Here is a 12,099-nt window from a genome sequence, read left to right on the forward strand (position 1 = left end):
TGAAGACGTCAATTTCGATATTGCATGTCTGGTGAGGGATATTTTTATACGCGTTTCGTGCCACCCGCATTCGATAATCGAGCCCGGGCTGTTGGGAAATATTGGATCTCCACAATATTAATGTCACCCAATCAGCGCCGAGCCCTGGGCGAGTGATCATCCAGGCCCTTCCCCTTTTGGGCTTATTCCAGAAGAACTGCAGATGTCCACACCAGAGTTGACGCCGTGGGAGACAGCGCTGTCGCCTGCCAACCATGGACGCGCGGATCTGTGCCTTCGCCAGCAGGGCACCTCGCCGCCGGCGGACACGATGAGGGCGAAGCAGAGCACAACGACGAAGTCCATCGCCGAGGGCTGCGGGCCACTCTATGCACCCGGTCGACCCAGGAAGGACCACGCCCCGGACCCCTGCAGGTAATCGCCGCCGGCCCTCCGCTATTCGCTGTTACCCCTTGGCTTAAGGCATGCCTTCCTAGTATCCCGGCGCGACGTCACTACAGGCCATCCTTAAATTCTCTGCTGCCGTCCCTTCGTCTCTTCGCGCATTCTTCTGCTTTGGAACTCCTCTACCTCTGTACTCTTTCTAATACTTGTAATTTCTCGCCTTCGCTCCGACGCATTTCACCTTTGAATTCTTTTCGTCTCCGTCGCCATGCGGTTTACGCCCACCCTGGCTGCCGCAGCCGTCCTGGCTTCGACCGCCAATGCCGCGTACAAAGGCTTCAACTACGGCTCCACCTTCGGCAACGGGCAGGGCAAGGTATACGCCGACTTCAAGTATGAGTTCGAGGCCGCAAAAGGCCTCCCCGGGACCAATGGCCAATTCACCAGCGCTCGGCTGTACACGATGATCCAGGCCGGCACGACCAGCACGCCCATCTCCGCCATCCAGGCCGCCATCGACACGCAAACTAGTCTTCTCCTCGGAATCTGGACTTCGGCAGGTCAGACGGTCGTTAGCAACGAGATCGCCGCGCTCAAGGCGGCCGCCAGCCAGTATGGAACCAGCTTCACCAATCTGGTTGCCGGCATCTCCGTGGGCAGCGAAGACCTGTACCGCATTACCCCTACGGCCATTGAGAATGGAGAGACAAACCCTGGAGTGCAACCCAGCCAGCTAGTCAACTACATCCAGCAGGTACGTGCCGCTATTAAGGGTACCGGCCTCGCAGGAAAGCCTGTCGGACACGTCGATACCTGGACCGCGTATGTTAATGGCAGCAACGCCGCCGTTATTGATAACCTCGACTTCCTCGGCGTCGACGCATACCCCTACTGGCAGACGCAGATGGCCAATAGCATTGGTAATGCCAATGCCACCTTCTACGATGCCTATAGACAGACCGTCGCTGTCTCCAAGAACAAGCCGGTGTGGGTGACGGAAACTGGCTGGCCTATTTCTGGACCTCAGCAGAACCAAGCCGTTGCCAGCGCTAACAACGCCCGCATCTACTGGGAAGACGTCACTTGCAGCCTGATCCAAGGCAACATCAACCTGTGGTACTACACTCTTCAGGATGTTCAGTACAGCACCCCGAGCCCGAGCTTCGGCATCAAGCCTGGTGGCGATCTCAAGGCAGTGAACCCGTTGTTCGACCTGTCCTGCCCTACCGGCAGGAAATCGGTAAGCTTCTTCTTTCCGCTGCTCCTTTCGTCCTTCCTGTCTCCACTCCTTCTCCTACTCTTATACAATGTGTCAATCGCCTCGTTCCTGGTATCTCCTCTTCTGCCTGCTGCCAAAACCTGCCCGCCTTGCTTGTGCAACTGCACCTGCACACGTGCCAGAGGTCCCGTCGTACAACCACCACATTGGGCCGGATGGCCCTCGAGCTGGGTTGCACGGGCTAATGGACTTGCAAAGCCCTCGGACACTCCTACGGCAAGCTTGAGCATCAGCAGTACAGAGGCGCCAACGAGCACTGGTACATTCAGTTCGAGTAGTGAGATGAGCGGAGCTTCTTCAAGCTCTGAGCTGAAATTAACATGATGCAGCGCTCCCTATAAGCAATGTCTCGACGACGCCCCAAACCACCACCGCACCAGCTACCGTATCCACCGCCACTTCCGGTCTCTCGGAACCCTCAAAAACCCAGCCTTCACTCCCTACCTTCACCTGGCCTCGAGCGCCCAATGGTATTCGAGGCCCATTTGTAGCACCTAACCTTATCGTTCCCATCGACTCGTCCTCCCCGAACACGGTGATTGGCAATCAGTATACGGCACAGATCTCTCCGACACGTTCCACCTTGTTCAGATTTGAATCTTCGCCTCTGCAGCAAGGCAAAACTTGCAATCTCGTTTTCCATGTTCCGCCGCCATTCGATCCCCAATTTGTTGCGCCTTACACTCAAAGGTCGCCCGGCGGTATCAGCGTTTCTCGGCTCGATCAGCCAGCCACAGAAATGACAAGCTCGAGCACGGTCTCTGACGGTCAATCGGTTGGCAGTGTTCCTTCGTTGCTGCCGGGTAACAGCTACACCGTCTCCAGTGGACCGTGTGAGGCAGGGATAGCGGGTTATCGGGTTGATTCGGTTGGAGGCTACGACGCCGACTTCTTTCAAATGACAGGTCCCCCGGCAATTGGTCTTTTCGTGGAGTATTCGTAAAGAGCCAGAAATGGCAGGTGCATGGTAGCGGTTGTGAGGGCGGTTGAGGACATTCTTGTGTATATTTCAACCTAAAAGTCCTAGAGCCGTACATTGATTTAATGTAATGTTTCCATCACCTCAATGTTCCGGCCTGTGTTTGTTCTAATGCCCTGCGTTGCTAGACGGCTCATGCATGGACAGTATAGCCCATCTGCTCATTCCCCTCGTGGCAGGCTCCACCTGGAAAACCACTCCATCAACACCGCTGATGCATTCCACGTCGTAGGCCCCCATCTGAATGTCTCCAGCCACTCATCACTCAGCGGAACAGTAGACGGCCATCCATGCCCCAAGCCCTTCACATAATACCCAGTCACAACCTCGCTCGAGCCCCCACACGTCCAAGTAGTCTTCGCAATCGTCCCATTCTGCAGCACCGTCGTCGCATTCACAACATCCCCCGTCTCTATAAACGTATTAACCGTCACATTCGCAGGGCACCCGTTCCTCGCCGCCCAGTCACCCAGCCACTCAGGGATCGCAAGCGTATCCGGATCCGGAATCCCATTCTCATCAATGTCGAAGGCCGAGTTGTCGCCGTCGTACGCGATCACGCTATCGCTATCGCCATGGATGTCCAGGAAGGGGATCCGTCGGGGCAGGTTCCCAGGTTTACAGCCTTCTGGCTCGAAGAGCGAGTAGCCAAGCGAGCCCGACGTATAGTACGCCGCGGACACGCCTGAGAAAGCTGCAATGCGGGAGGAGGTTGGTGGGTAGCAGGCTAGCAGGCCGGAGAGCCCGCCGCCGTTGGAGAAGCCCGTCGTGTAGATGCGCGAGGTGTCGATGCAGAGTGTGGAGTCTAGTGCGTTGAGCAGGTCGGCGATGAAGGGCCGGTCGTCGATGACGGAGGAGTTGGGAGCTCCAGGGTCGCCGAGCCAGACGTTCTACGTCGTATGTGAGAGAAGGGATGGGAGAAGCGGATGGGTGACGAACGTTTATGCCCTCGGGATACACGGCGACGTAGTCTGTATTCGTGTCCGCATTTGAGAAGCCCGTGACTTCTTCCATGCTGGCTGTTGTCTGGGTGAAGGCGTGCAGGACTATGATCATGGGTGCTGGCCTGTCGTTTTGCGGAGAGAAGTGTGCGGGCAGGTGGACAAGGTAGCGGCGCTCACCGCCGCCTTGGGCGGAATGTAGTGTGAAGTTCGCCGATGCGCCACCTGGTGCGAGACCAGAGCGTAGTGCGTTTCCACAGCCATTGCTTGGATTGGGAGGCGCGGTGATGCTGTGGAGCGTGTTGAGGGCTAGGGTGGCTGCGACGGAATTCGGGCTGGGGAAATGCATGGCCGTCGTAGCAATCCTAGGATTGCCGGAACTTGGTATACGTGCATTGCGAGGCTGAAGAAAGGTTTTTGTACCCGGGAATACGGTTCACGGCATATTGTCCGGGTTTGCGAGGGCTTGCAGGGCGTGAGGATGCAGAAATGGCGGCACGCAAGGGGCGTCTATTCACTGCCCCACCAGCGCGCCAAACGTTGCCGTTTGGCCATAGCGATGACAAAACATGACGCCTATTGGCGAATGGGGGCGTGCTGAACCACGCGCTAAACTAGATGTGTGCGACGCGGGGTGGGTGCCTGCGCTGTTTCCTAGAGCTACCTGCTGCTGCCTGGCGGTTGAAGTCTGAGCCACAAGAGGGCTTTTTCTTTTTACAACGAATATTAGAATTTAACCCCACAAAACAGCCATCAAGACAACTAAGACGTCTCGTTGGTGTAGTTGGTTATCACGTGGGTCTCATAGATTCTATGACTGCTCTCAGAGCAGATATCCCAAGGTAAGCTTCTTAAAAATCAAAGCAACCCCTGCTATAGTGAGATACTGATATCAGTTAGGTCGCCAGTTCGAGTCTGGCACGGGACAAATTTTTTTTCTAGGACAGCCTCTCATGGTCGCGAAACATGCCGGATATAAGCCGAAGCGCTCAACACTAAGATTTCCTGTGTATACAGGCTCTGTATACAATTTTGCAGCTCAAAATACATTTATTCGACCTCTCCGATACCAATTTCATACATACAATGCGTTTTGTATAGGTTTTTGTATGGTGGGCGCATTGCCAAGATAGCGGCTTGTATCCGGATGTTTCGCAACCATGAGAGGACAGCTTATCTCTGGCAAAATCTTGGCATCAGCTCTCGCTGTGATTCGCTCAGAGCCTTATTGAAACTCAAACCCAGCTTCTGATTGACTGCGAACAGAAGGCTGATAGCCGTAGTGCATGGGATATACAGACACGCTGTTTAAGCATCTTCGTCTTCATCAGTCTCGTTGTTCTTAGCCTGTCCGCGCCTTTTTGCTAACATCTCCAGCACATCCGTTGTATAAGACGCTCGCCGATGTGTCCACGCTGAGTGGGGAATCTATCTCCTCGTACGGTGTGAAGGATCGTGTATATCGAGGTTCTCCAACATGTCCACCAGAGTGTTCATCCTAAAAACCACCATCTCGCCGGTGTTCCGCAGCCATACTAAGAATGGCTGGCCCCTAGCGCTTACGCCTTCAATGCTAATTTTAAGCCTGCTTGCAGGATCTGTTGGTAGGCTCTTTGTAGCATAGCAGTCGTTGCACATAGGATGAGAGATGTGGAACTGCACTCGTACGGTATCACCCTCTTCCACCGAAATTGTCTGTCGATTTAGATCGAACCTCCAGTGTGATACTGACACATAAAAGCAGGAGCCTCTCTTGTGGAATCGTACTGGAACATCCATTCCACCAAGCATCTCTCTGGCGGAGTGGTTGCGTTTCGTTAAAGCAATTTTATTTGTTGCACAGCTATCTTATTCTGGTAGCATTGCTGTATGAGAGGGTTCGGGGAATGTTTGAGTTGATAGTAGTTCTTTCTCAAGCTCCTGTAATACTCTTGCAACAAAGCATCTGAAGAATGGTATATATCCCCGTGTGAGCTGTCACGCACAGCCTCTCCTTGCGCACTTTGGTGGATCGGTAAGGCGACGTTAAGGTGCTGTCCAGCTTGAGGCGACAGTACTCCTGGCGGAAGGTAAGTTGCAAGAGCGTTTTTAGTAAGCGTTTGAAGCATGAGACAGCACCAAAACTTGAGCAGGTTTAGGAGAAGTGGGTCGACATCGTCTTTGATTACAGAAAGAAAGACAAAGTGTTCCTCGATCTCTAGTCCGTTGGCAGGAAAGTAGTCCCAGACGTGATAATGAAGAGTGCGATGCCCTGCTCGATAAATCGGATCCCGGTGCGCCCGAATGCGGGCTTGAAGCTGTACACTCTGGCCAACGTATAGGTAAAAGTGATCCGGATCATGCTTCTGCTAGATGATATGGAGGTAGATGCCACCATCTTCGGGACCGACGTCTTGTGGAAGTTGAAGAAGTCTGTTATGTATTAGTAATTGCTGCGAAGAATGTTTGAAGAGACTTACTGCAGGCGAGAGTAATCTCAAGATTTCAGGATATCCCAAGCTTTGGGAAGTATCATCTTCTCTAGTTGCGAGACCCAATCATCCGATGCGAGAAATGCTCCGTACCGTTCTGGGTGGTGAACGCCGGCCTGCTGGATCATGTACTGGAGAACATCGACCGGGTTCGGTAGTTGATGATCTCGTGTGGTTTTCTCAATGAGCGCGTCTCGCTCCAGCCATGATTCAAGGCTGCATTCTTTCGCAATTGGGCCATCGGTAGTGCTCTGAGGCGCGTCGTCTGGTAGCATAGCGGCGTGAGGCACCGGACGCGTCTCTGAATTAACAACATCAGAACGCGCTCTGCGCCTGGGAGTGCCTTTAGCACCAGTCACTTTGTCGGTTGAATGGATATTGGGGCGCAGTTCATTCGCAGTATCTGAAGCGTCATGAAACCGAGCCACAGTCGCTCCAGGAAGGCTGCCATCACTTTCACTGTCGTCGGTATCGTTCTCATAACATCCAATCTGTCGGTTGGCATTACAGAATCCGATAGGGGATCCCGGGTCCGACGATATTCGCACCCAACCGAAGCGTTGCCGTGTATCCGTGGACATAACCTGTACAATACTGGCGTGGGCGACTAATCCAGGTGCGGGTTGGTTGTCTGCGAGAGAGAAAGAGGTGGTGAGTCTACCAGAGTATACGCCTTGATAGACCGTGGGGCGGATCCAATTGTTGCGGCTACAGATCTCACACATTTGGGCAACCTTGCTTGTGGTCAGCTTCGTCACGGTACCAGGCTTGAAGGCAGCCTACTTCCCATGCCATGTAATTGGACACGCCGAAACGGTCGAAGTACCCTTCTTCATGCAGCTTATTCACCTCCCTTAGCGTATCCTCGTACGGTGTCTTCCGGTCCGGACCGTGCAGGTAAAACAGCTTGATTTTCTTCGTTCCCAACGCCTTAAGGCTATCCATCAGACCCCTCCTTATATCTGCTGGCGTATGGTTATACGACAGATCGAACTTTGGGAACTTGGTCAGAGGCCAGTTCAGCCCGGCATTGGGATACAGCTTCGTGGCCATGACGAGGCCGCGGCCTGCCCCAGTCGTTCTGCGCGAGCACGGTTTCGGATTGCCCGCCGCCATAGAGACGTGCGGTGTCGATCTCATTGTGGCCGCGTGCTTGGAAGGCGTCGAGCATGGCAGCTTGGTCTTTATGGTCGTGGACACGGGCGCCGGTTATGCCTTCGGGGCCGAAGGTCATGGCTCCAAAGACGACTTTCAGATTCGTTTGAGACATGTTGTCGGGAAGAGCAGATCGACTTTGTCACTGGTGAGGTGCGTGTGGGAGGGTAGGCAGGGCCGTTCAAAGGGGGTGTGGTCTACGATGTATCATATACTTATACCCGACAGACTTCGTCCGTCGCGTCCAGGGTGGTTATATTATCGCAAACCCTCCAAATGCGGAAGCCCGGGCGCAGGTTGTCGTCCGCAACCCCTAGTCTGCGGAAGCCTGATTGTTTAACCACAGCATAAAGTCCGTCCAAGTCCGACCACCGCACGAACACTTCAGCATTGAAAGAGACGACTCTCGGACGAGAAGTAGCAATTAGTCTTTAAGTACAGAGTCGAACAATTCTGAAGCATACCCCTGCCGCTTCAAGGAGTAACAGTGCTCAGGATGGCTGCATGTAAATAGTGCCCTCATTCTATGTGCTGCGATCCAGTTGGAGTTGCTTGACCATGTATACTTGGGAAACTCCGAATGTAATGACTGATGCTTAGCAAAGCGCGAATCTGCGGTGTGGGCTATTACTCCCCGCAACCACTATCGCTCTCTCAACCGGACTGTTGGCTTCAAATGGTGTATCAATGGATGCTACCAGGACATCGACGCCCTATCCTGTTCACTAGACGCAAGGGCGATCGATGGCATAGGACGATTGAGCGTCGGAGCTGGCTTTTCTTCCACCAGTCTGTGAGGTGACGTTAGCGCAATGCTCTTATAGCTGGAAGCAAACCACTACCTTCGCTCTCAATTGCCATTCAAGCTCAGGGTCGTCCACCTCGATTTTTATTTCGCATTCAGGCTTGAGCATCCTGAGAACACTGGCCAACCTTTTAATTAGATCTTGACGACTCCGTGAATTAGGGGTAGCTGAGACTCGCAGACGGAGAGTGAGGTGCTCTAACAGGGGCGTCTTCCGTCGCCAGATGTACAAAAGGTAATCAACGAAGCATGACCAAGAGTCGTAGAGGCGGCGGTACAGCATCTGGGGATTGGCAACCAGTTGAGGGGAAGGACAAGGATTAGGTACTATCGATGGCTTAACCAAAATCTCAATCCGCCGAGCTGTACACAGACGGTCTGGAGATAGATAATTTGTTAAGCAATATCGGTGTGGAATCCTGTCAAGAGGTTCAAACTCGTAGTGTAGCAGATGCGGAGGCGGCTCGTCGAATATGAGAGGGCTTCTATCAAGCTCCTCGAACACTTCGTCCGTGATTTGCCGGCAGATGAGGAGAATAGTCGGGCATTGCAGCTTCGGCGGCCAAAGGCGGCGATCGTCGTAGCATGGAGCCTGGCCTTTGTAGCCGTTGGTGTTGTCTTCAAATTCTGGCGAGAGTGTACATTCTGCCGAATGCGGTAGCTCGGTGAAGGTAGGCCACGGGACTGCGAACGAATAGATCATCACCTTAAAAAATAATGTGTCAGTATGGTTGAAACACCGAATCGCTACAAGAACAAAGGCGGCGGCCCGTAGAGAATAGACTCACCCGTATATCTGCAGGGAGGTCGAGAAACGGGAAGATGGCTTGAGATTGGGCTCTCTCATTGTTGAGCATGGCGGATTTGTCTTCGTGCGGCGACGTGTCCTGAACAGAAGCCATGACCTTTCTGTACGGGAGTACGCTGGAAAGGATTGACGGTGTTTATGTGCATTGTCGAGTGAGGAGACATCATGCTTCGTGGTGTAACGTGCCAGGGCGGCGGACGAACTAGGCCGTTTCGGGAACCTCTTAACGCGTCGCGACTTCCGGGAACGCGCACCGTACCGCATCGCGACCCTCAACTTTCGACATCCGCACCGATTTACACAGCCATGGCTTTTACGCAGGAATTGCGCGGCCGCTACGCCCGTAAGCACTCTCGATCCATCCCGCAATGTTTAGAAGCTCATCTGGGACACAGACGCGCCCGGCCCGACATTTCTTGCCTACACGCCGAACGGAAAGAAGCTGGTTACTGCAGGAGTGGACAATTTCTGCCGTGTTTTCGCTACCGGATCGGATGAAGAGCCTACAAATGTGGACGATTGCCAGGAGAACAATACAGCTATTGCCGCTGGCGTACGCGGAATCCAGAGCTATTCGTGGCACATTGCTAATCGCAAGCGCAGAATGGCTTCTTCATTACAGGCTCCGAAGACGGCACAGTGAGCAAGTACTCGCTGGAGAACAACAAGTTCGAGGAGATTCTGTTCAGAAGTACGCTGCCGGTTCGAGATGTAGCACTGAGCCCTGATGGTAACTGGGTTGCCGTGGCGAGCGAGTTCGTATCTCTCTGCCAACTCCTTTCCGAGCGACTGACAGCTAGTAGTGAACTCGTCGTCTACATCGTCAACACGAATGACATGATGCAAGTGCGAAGGCTGCGCGAACAGAACCGCTCCGTCAAGCATGTCGCCTTCGACAAGACCGGAACAATGCTCGCCGTGTCATGCACCGACGGAAGCATATACATGTACTCGTTGGAGTCAGAAGAGCCGGAGTTGATCAAGAAGGTGGACGACATGATCAAGGGCTTGGAACCCGAGGCAGAGACTAGCTCCAAGGTGCTATGGCATCCGGATGGAAGGGCATTTGCTACACCTACCGGCCTTCGAGAGATACAGGTTATGTCATCGAGCGATTGGGAAAAGCAGCGGTCCTTCAAGACTGGACATTCTGCAGATATCACCGCCGCTGCTTGGTCGCCTAATGGCGCGATGCTGGCGACTACGTCCAGCGACCTCAACCTGTGCCTTTGGGATGCAAAGTCGCAGAAGCTGCTGAACAAGTACGACGACGTCAAGGCAACCATCCTCGCCATGACATGGCATCCAACAGAGAACATCCTCTCCTACACCAACACGGATGGTCACCTCTACATCCATACCGACTTCGTCCCAAAAGAGCACGCCCACATACTCCAAAAGCCCATTCAACCAGCACCCTTCTTCCACGACCCCTCTGAAGGCCGATCTGGCGGTCCAACCACCAAACTCACAAACGGCACAAATCACGTCCTCCCAGAGCGTCGGCCGAGAGCTGGCACTCCGGACTCCCTGGACGACGTGCTGGGCCTCGAATTCCAGGATGAGCAAGACGACGCCTCCATGGCCGACTTCGTCGTCGATGATGACGGGGCCGGCTATGCACCCGCCGTCAACGGTCGCAGGAAACGTACAAACGGCCATCTCGGAGCCCTCGAAAGCACCGGCAAGCGTCGCGCCTACAGCTCCGCCCTCTTCCAGCCTCAACTTCACGAGTCTTTCCAACCCGGTGGAACCCCCTGGCGCGGCAACCGACGTCTCCTGTGCTGCAGCTTGGTCGGCTGGGTAGGCACCGTCTCTCAAGAAGGGCAGCACCACACCGTAGAAGTGAAGTTCTACGACGAGCATACACATCGCAACTTTCATTTTACCGATATCTTCCTGTATGACAAAGCCGCTCTGAACGAAAACGGTACCCTTTTCTCTTGCCAACCACGCGAGGGTAATCCAGCCATGATATACTACCGGCCTCATGAAACCTGGACCACGCGCACAGACTGGCGAACTAACCTCCCAGCTGGTGAATCCGTCACCGCAATCGCACTCTCAGACTCTTACGTCGTCGTCACAACGAGCACAAACTACATCCGCATCTACTCCCTCTTCGGCCTTCCCATTCGTGTCTACCGCGCCAAAGCCTCGCCCGCCGTCTCCTGCGCCGCGTGGCGCGACTACGTGCTCACTATCGGCAACGGGCCTGTCTCGGGAGACGGCAGCTGCCAACTGCTCTACACCATCGAGAACGTAAAGCGCGATGAGGTCTACCAATCCGAGGACATTGTCGCCCTCGCTCCAAACACAACGCTCATGTCCGTCTTCTTCTCGCCAGAAGGCGATCCATACATTTTCGACTCCTCCGGCGTCCTACTAACCCTCCTCCACTGGCGCACAAACGGCCAAGCGCGCTGGGTCCCCATGCTCGACACAAAATGCCTCGCCCGTCTCGCCTCGGGCGGCAAAGAGGAATGCTACTGGCCTGTCAGCGTCGCGCGCGATGCAGACGGCAAACCCGTCTTCCACTGCATGATCGTCAAGGGCAGCGAACGCTACCCGGCGAACCCCCCGCCCATGCTCAGCGAATTCCCGCTCGAAATCCCGCTCTCGTCCTCTATCGACAAATCTCGTAACCGCAAACAGAACGGCGACATAGACGGTATGTCCGACGATGAAGACGCTCCACGCAAGCCCGAAAACAAGCAACAAGACCACGAGCACGAGTACATCCTCGCTTCAACCCTCCACACGCAACTCTCGGACGCCCTATCCCATACGCGGCCCACAGCGCTCCAGAAACAAAACCTCATTGACCTGGAAGTGCGTATCGACAGGGCGCTGCTGCAGCTGCTGGGACTAGAGTGCCTAGTGGGAGAGGATAGGGGCATGAAGGCGCTGGAGATTGTGACGCTGATGCGAGATGCGAATGGCAAGATGCTGGATCTGGCGAGCAAGGTGGCGACGAGGTATAATAGGGAGATGCTGGCGGAGAAGATTAGGGAGTTGGCGGAGAGGAAGTTGATGGGGTTGGTAGATGAGGACGAGGACTTTTAGGTATTAACGGTAAGCCGGGCAGGGGCACTGCATTTTCCTGACGTTTGTGGGATGTCTCGCTTTGGGTAACGAAGGGACCTGTTGTAGCATGAGCGCGCAGTGAGAATTGAATTAAATCTGCAGGAGTCTCATTGAAAATTTTGTTCCGATGTTCTGATTTCTTTGTAGTCTCGACGTTCACGAGAAAAGAGGATCATCAGGTAGCAGGGTC

At 54.2% G+C, this 12,099-nt stretch overlaps 6 protein-coding genes across 6 annotated transcripts; 2 read left to right on the forward strand and 4 right to left on the reverse strand.

The window, feature by feature from the left end:
- Positions 1-652: 652 nt before the first annotated feature.
- BU26DRAFT_436866 (glycoside hydrolase family 17 protein) lies at positions 653-2,606 on the forward strand (the record flags this gene model as incomplete). The annotated part of the gene is made up of 2 exons (XM_033824195.1): positions 653-1,624; positions 2,214-2,606. The coding sequence occupies 2 exons, from the start codon at positions 653-655 to the stop codon at positions 2,604-2,606; spliced, it is 1,365 nt and encodes a 454-aa protein (XP_033678212.1).
- Positions 2,607-2,803: 197 nt separating this feature from the next.
- BU26DRAFT_437198 (carbohydrate esterase family 1 protein) lies at positions 2,804-3,932 on the reverse strand (the record flags this gene model as incomplete). The annotated part of the gene is made up of 2 exons (XM_033824222.1): positions 2,804-3,532; positions 3,582-3,932. The coding sequence occupies 2 exons, from the start codon at positions 3,930-3,932 to the stop codon at positions 2,804-2,806; spliced, it is 1,080 nt and encodes a 359-aa protein (XP_033678213.1).
- A 956-nt stretch (positions 3,933-4,888) lies between these two features.
- Positions 4,889-5,504, reverse strand: BU26DRAFT_112889 (uncharacterized protein). Its single transcript, XM_033819424.1, has one exon. The coding sequence runs from the start codon at positions 5,372-5,374 to the stop codon at positions 5,012-5,014; it is 363 nt and encodes a 120-aa protein (XP_033678214.1). The 5' UTR covers positions 5,375-5,504; the 3' UTR covers positions 4,889-5,011.
- Positions 5,505-5,780: 276 nt separating this feature from the next.
- Positions 5,781-7,324, reverse strand: BU26DRAFT_569922 (Aldo/keto reductase; the record flags this gene model as incomplete). The annotated part of the gene is made up of 5 exons (XM_033833944.1): positions 5,781-5,995; positions 6,043-6,058; positions 6,117-6,788; positions 6,838-7,047; positions 7,094-7,324. The coding sequence occupies 5 exons, from the start codon at positions 7,322-7,324 to the stop codon at positions 5,781-5,783; spliced, it is 1,344 nt and encodes a 447-aa protein (XP_033678215.1).
- Positions 7,325-7,550: 226 nt separating this feature from the next.
- Positions 7,551-8,960, reverse strand: BU26DRAFT_554774 (uncharacterized protein). The gene is made up of 3 exons (XM_033832285.1): positions 8,803-8,960; positions 8,052-8,720; positions 7,551-8,000 (listed from the first exon to the last, which is right to left on the reverse strand). The coding sequence occupies exons 1-3, from the start codon at positions 8,914-8,916 to the stop codon at positions 7,935-7,937; spliced, it is 849 nt and encodes a 282-aa protein (XP_033678216.1). The 5' UTR covers positions 8,917-8,960; the 3' UTR covers positions 7,551-7,934.
- Positions 8,961-9,093: 133 nt separating this feature from the next.
- Positions 9,094-12,086, forward strand: BU26DRAFT_465707 (chromosome segregation protein-like protein). The gene is made up of 4 exons (XM_033825200.1): positions 9,094-9,165; positions 9,218-9,375; positions 9,426-9,577; positions 9,626-12,086. The coding sequence occupies exons 1-4, from the start codon at positions 9,129-9,131 to the stop codon at positions 11,886-11,888; spliced, it is 2,610 nt and encodes an 869-aa protein (XP_033678217.1). The 5' UTR covers positions 9,094-9,128; the 3' UTR covers positions 11,889-12,086.
- Positions 12,087-12,099: the final 13 nt, after the last annotated feature.

The sequence above is a fragment of the Trematosphaeria pertusa genome (assembly GCF_010094035.1).
Source record: "Trematosphaeria pertusa strain CBS 122368 unplaced genomic scaffold BU26scaffold_17, whole genome shotgun sequence".
Lineage (NCBI taxonomy): Eukaryota > Fungi > Ascomycota > Dothideomycetes > Pleosporales > Trematosphaeriaceae > Trematosphaeria > Trematosphaeria pertusa.

What these genes read in the sequence shown, in the direction of transcription:
- BU26DRAFT_554774 (XM_033832285.1), bottom strand. Translation starts at nt 8,916, where the DNA reads ATGGCTTCTGTTCAGGACACGTCGCCGCACGAAGACAAATCCGCCATG. An exon ending in ACCTCCCTGCAGATATACGG is followed by an intron (nt 8,721 to 8,802) that starts GTGAGTCTATTC and finishes TTATTTTTTAAG; the next exon opens with GTGATGATCTATTCGTTCGC. An exon ending in AATGGCAATTGAGAGCGAAG is followed by an intron (nt 8,001 to 8,051) that starts GTAGTGGTTTGC and finishes GTCACCTCACAG; the next exon opens with ACTGGTGGAAGAAAAGCCAG.
- BU26DRAFT_465707 (XM_033825200.1), top strand. Translation starts at nt 9,129, where the DNA reads ATGGCTTTTACGCAGGAATTGCGCGGCCGCTACGCCC. An exon ending in ATACAGCTATTGCCGCTGGC is followed by an intron (nt 9,376 to 9,425) that starts GTACGCGGAATC and finishes TCGCAAGCGCAG; the next exon opens with AATGGCTTCTTCATTACAGG. An exon ending in TGGGTTGCCGTGGCGAGCGA is followed by an intron (nt 9,578 to 9,625) that starts GTTCGTATCTCT and finishes GACAGCTAGTAG; the next exon opens with TGAACTCGTCGTCTACATCG.
- BU26DRAFT_112889 (XM_033819424.1), bottom strand. Translation starts at nt 5,374, where the DNA reads ATGCTTGGTGGAATGGATGTTCCAGTACGATTCCACAAGAGAGGCTCC.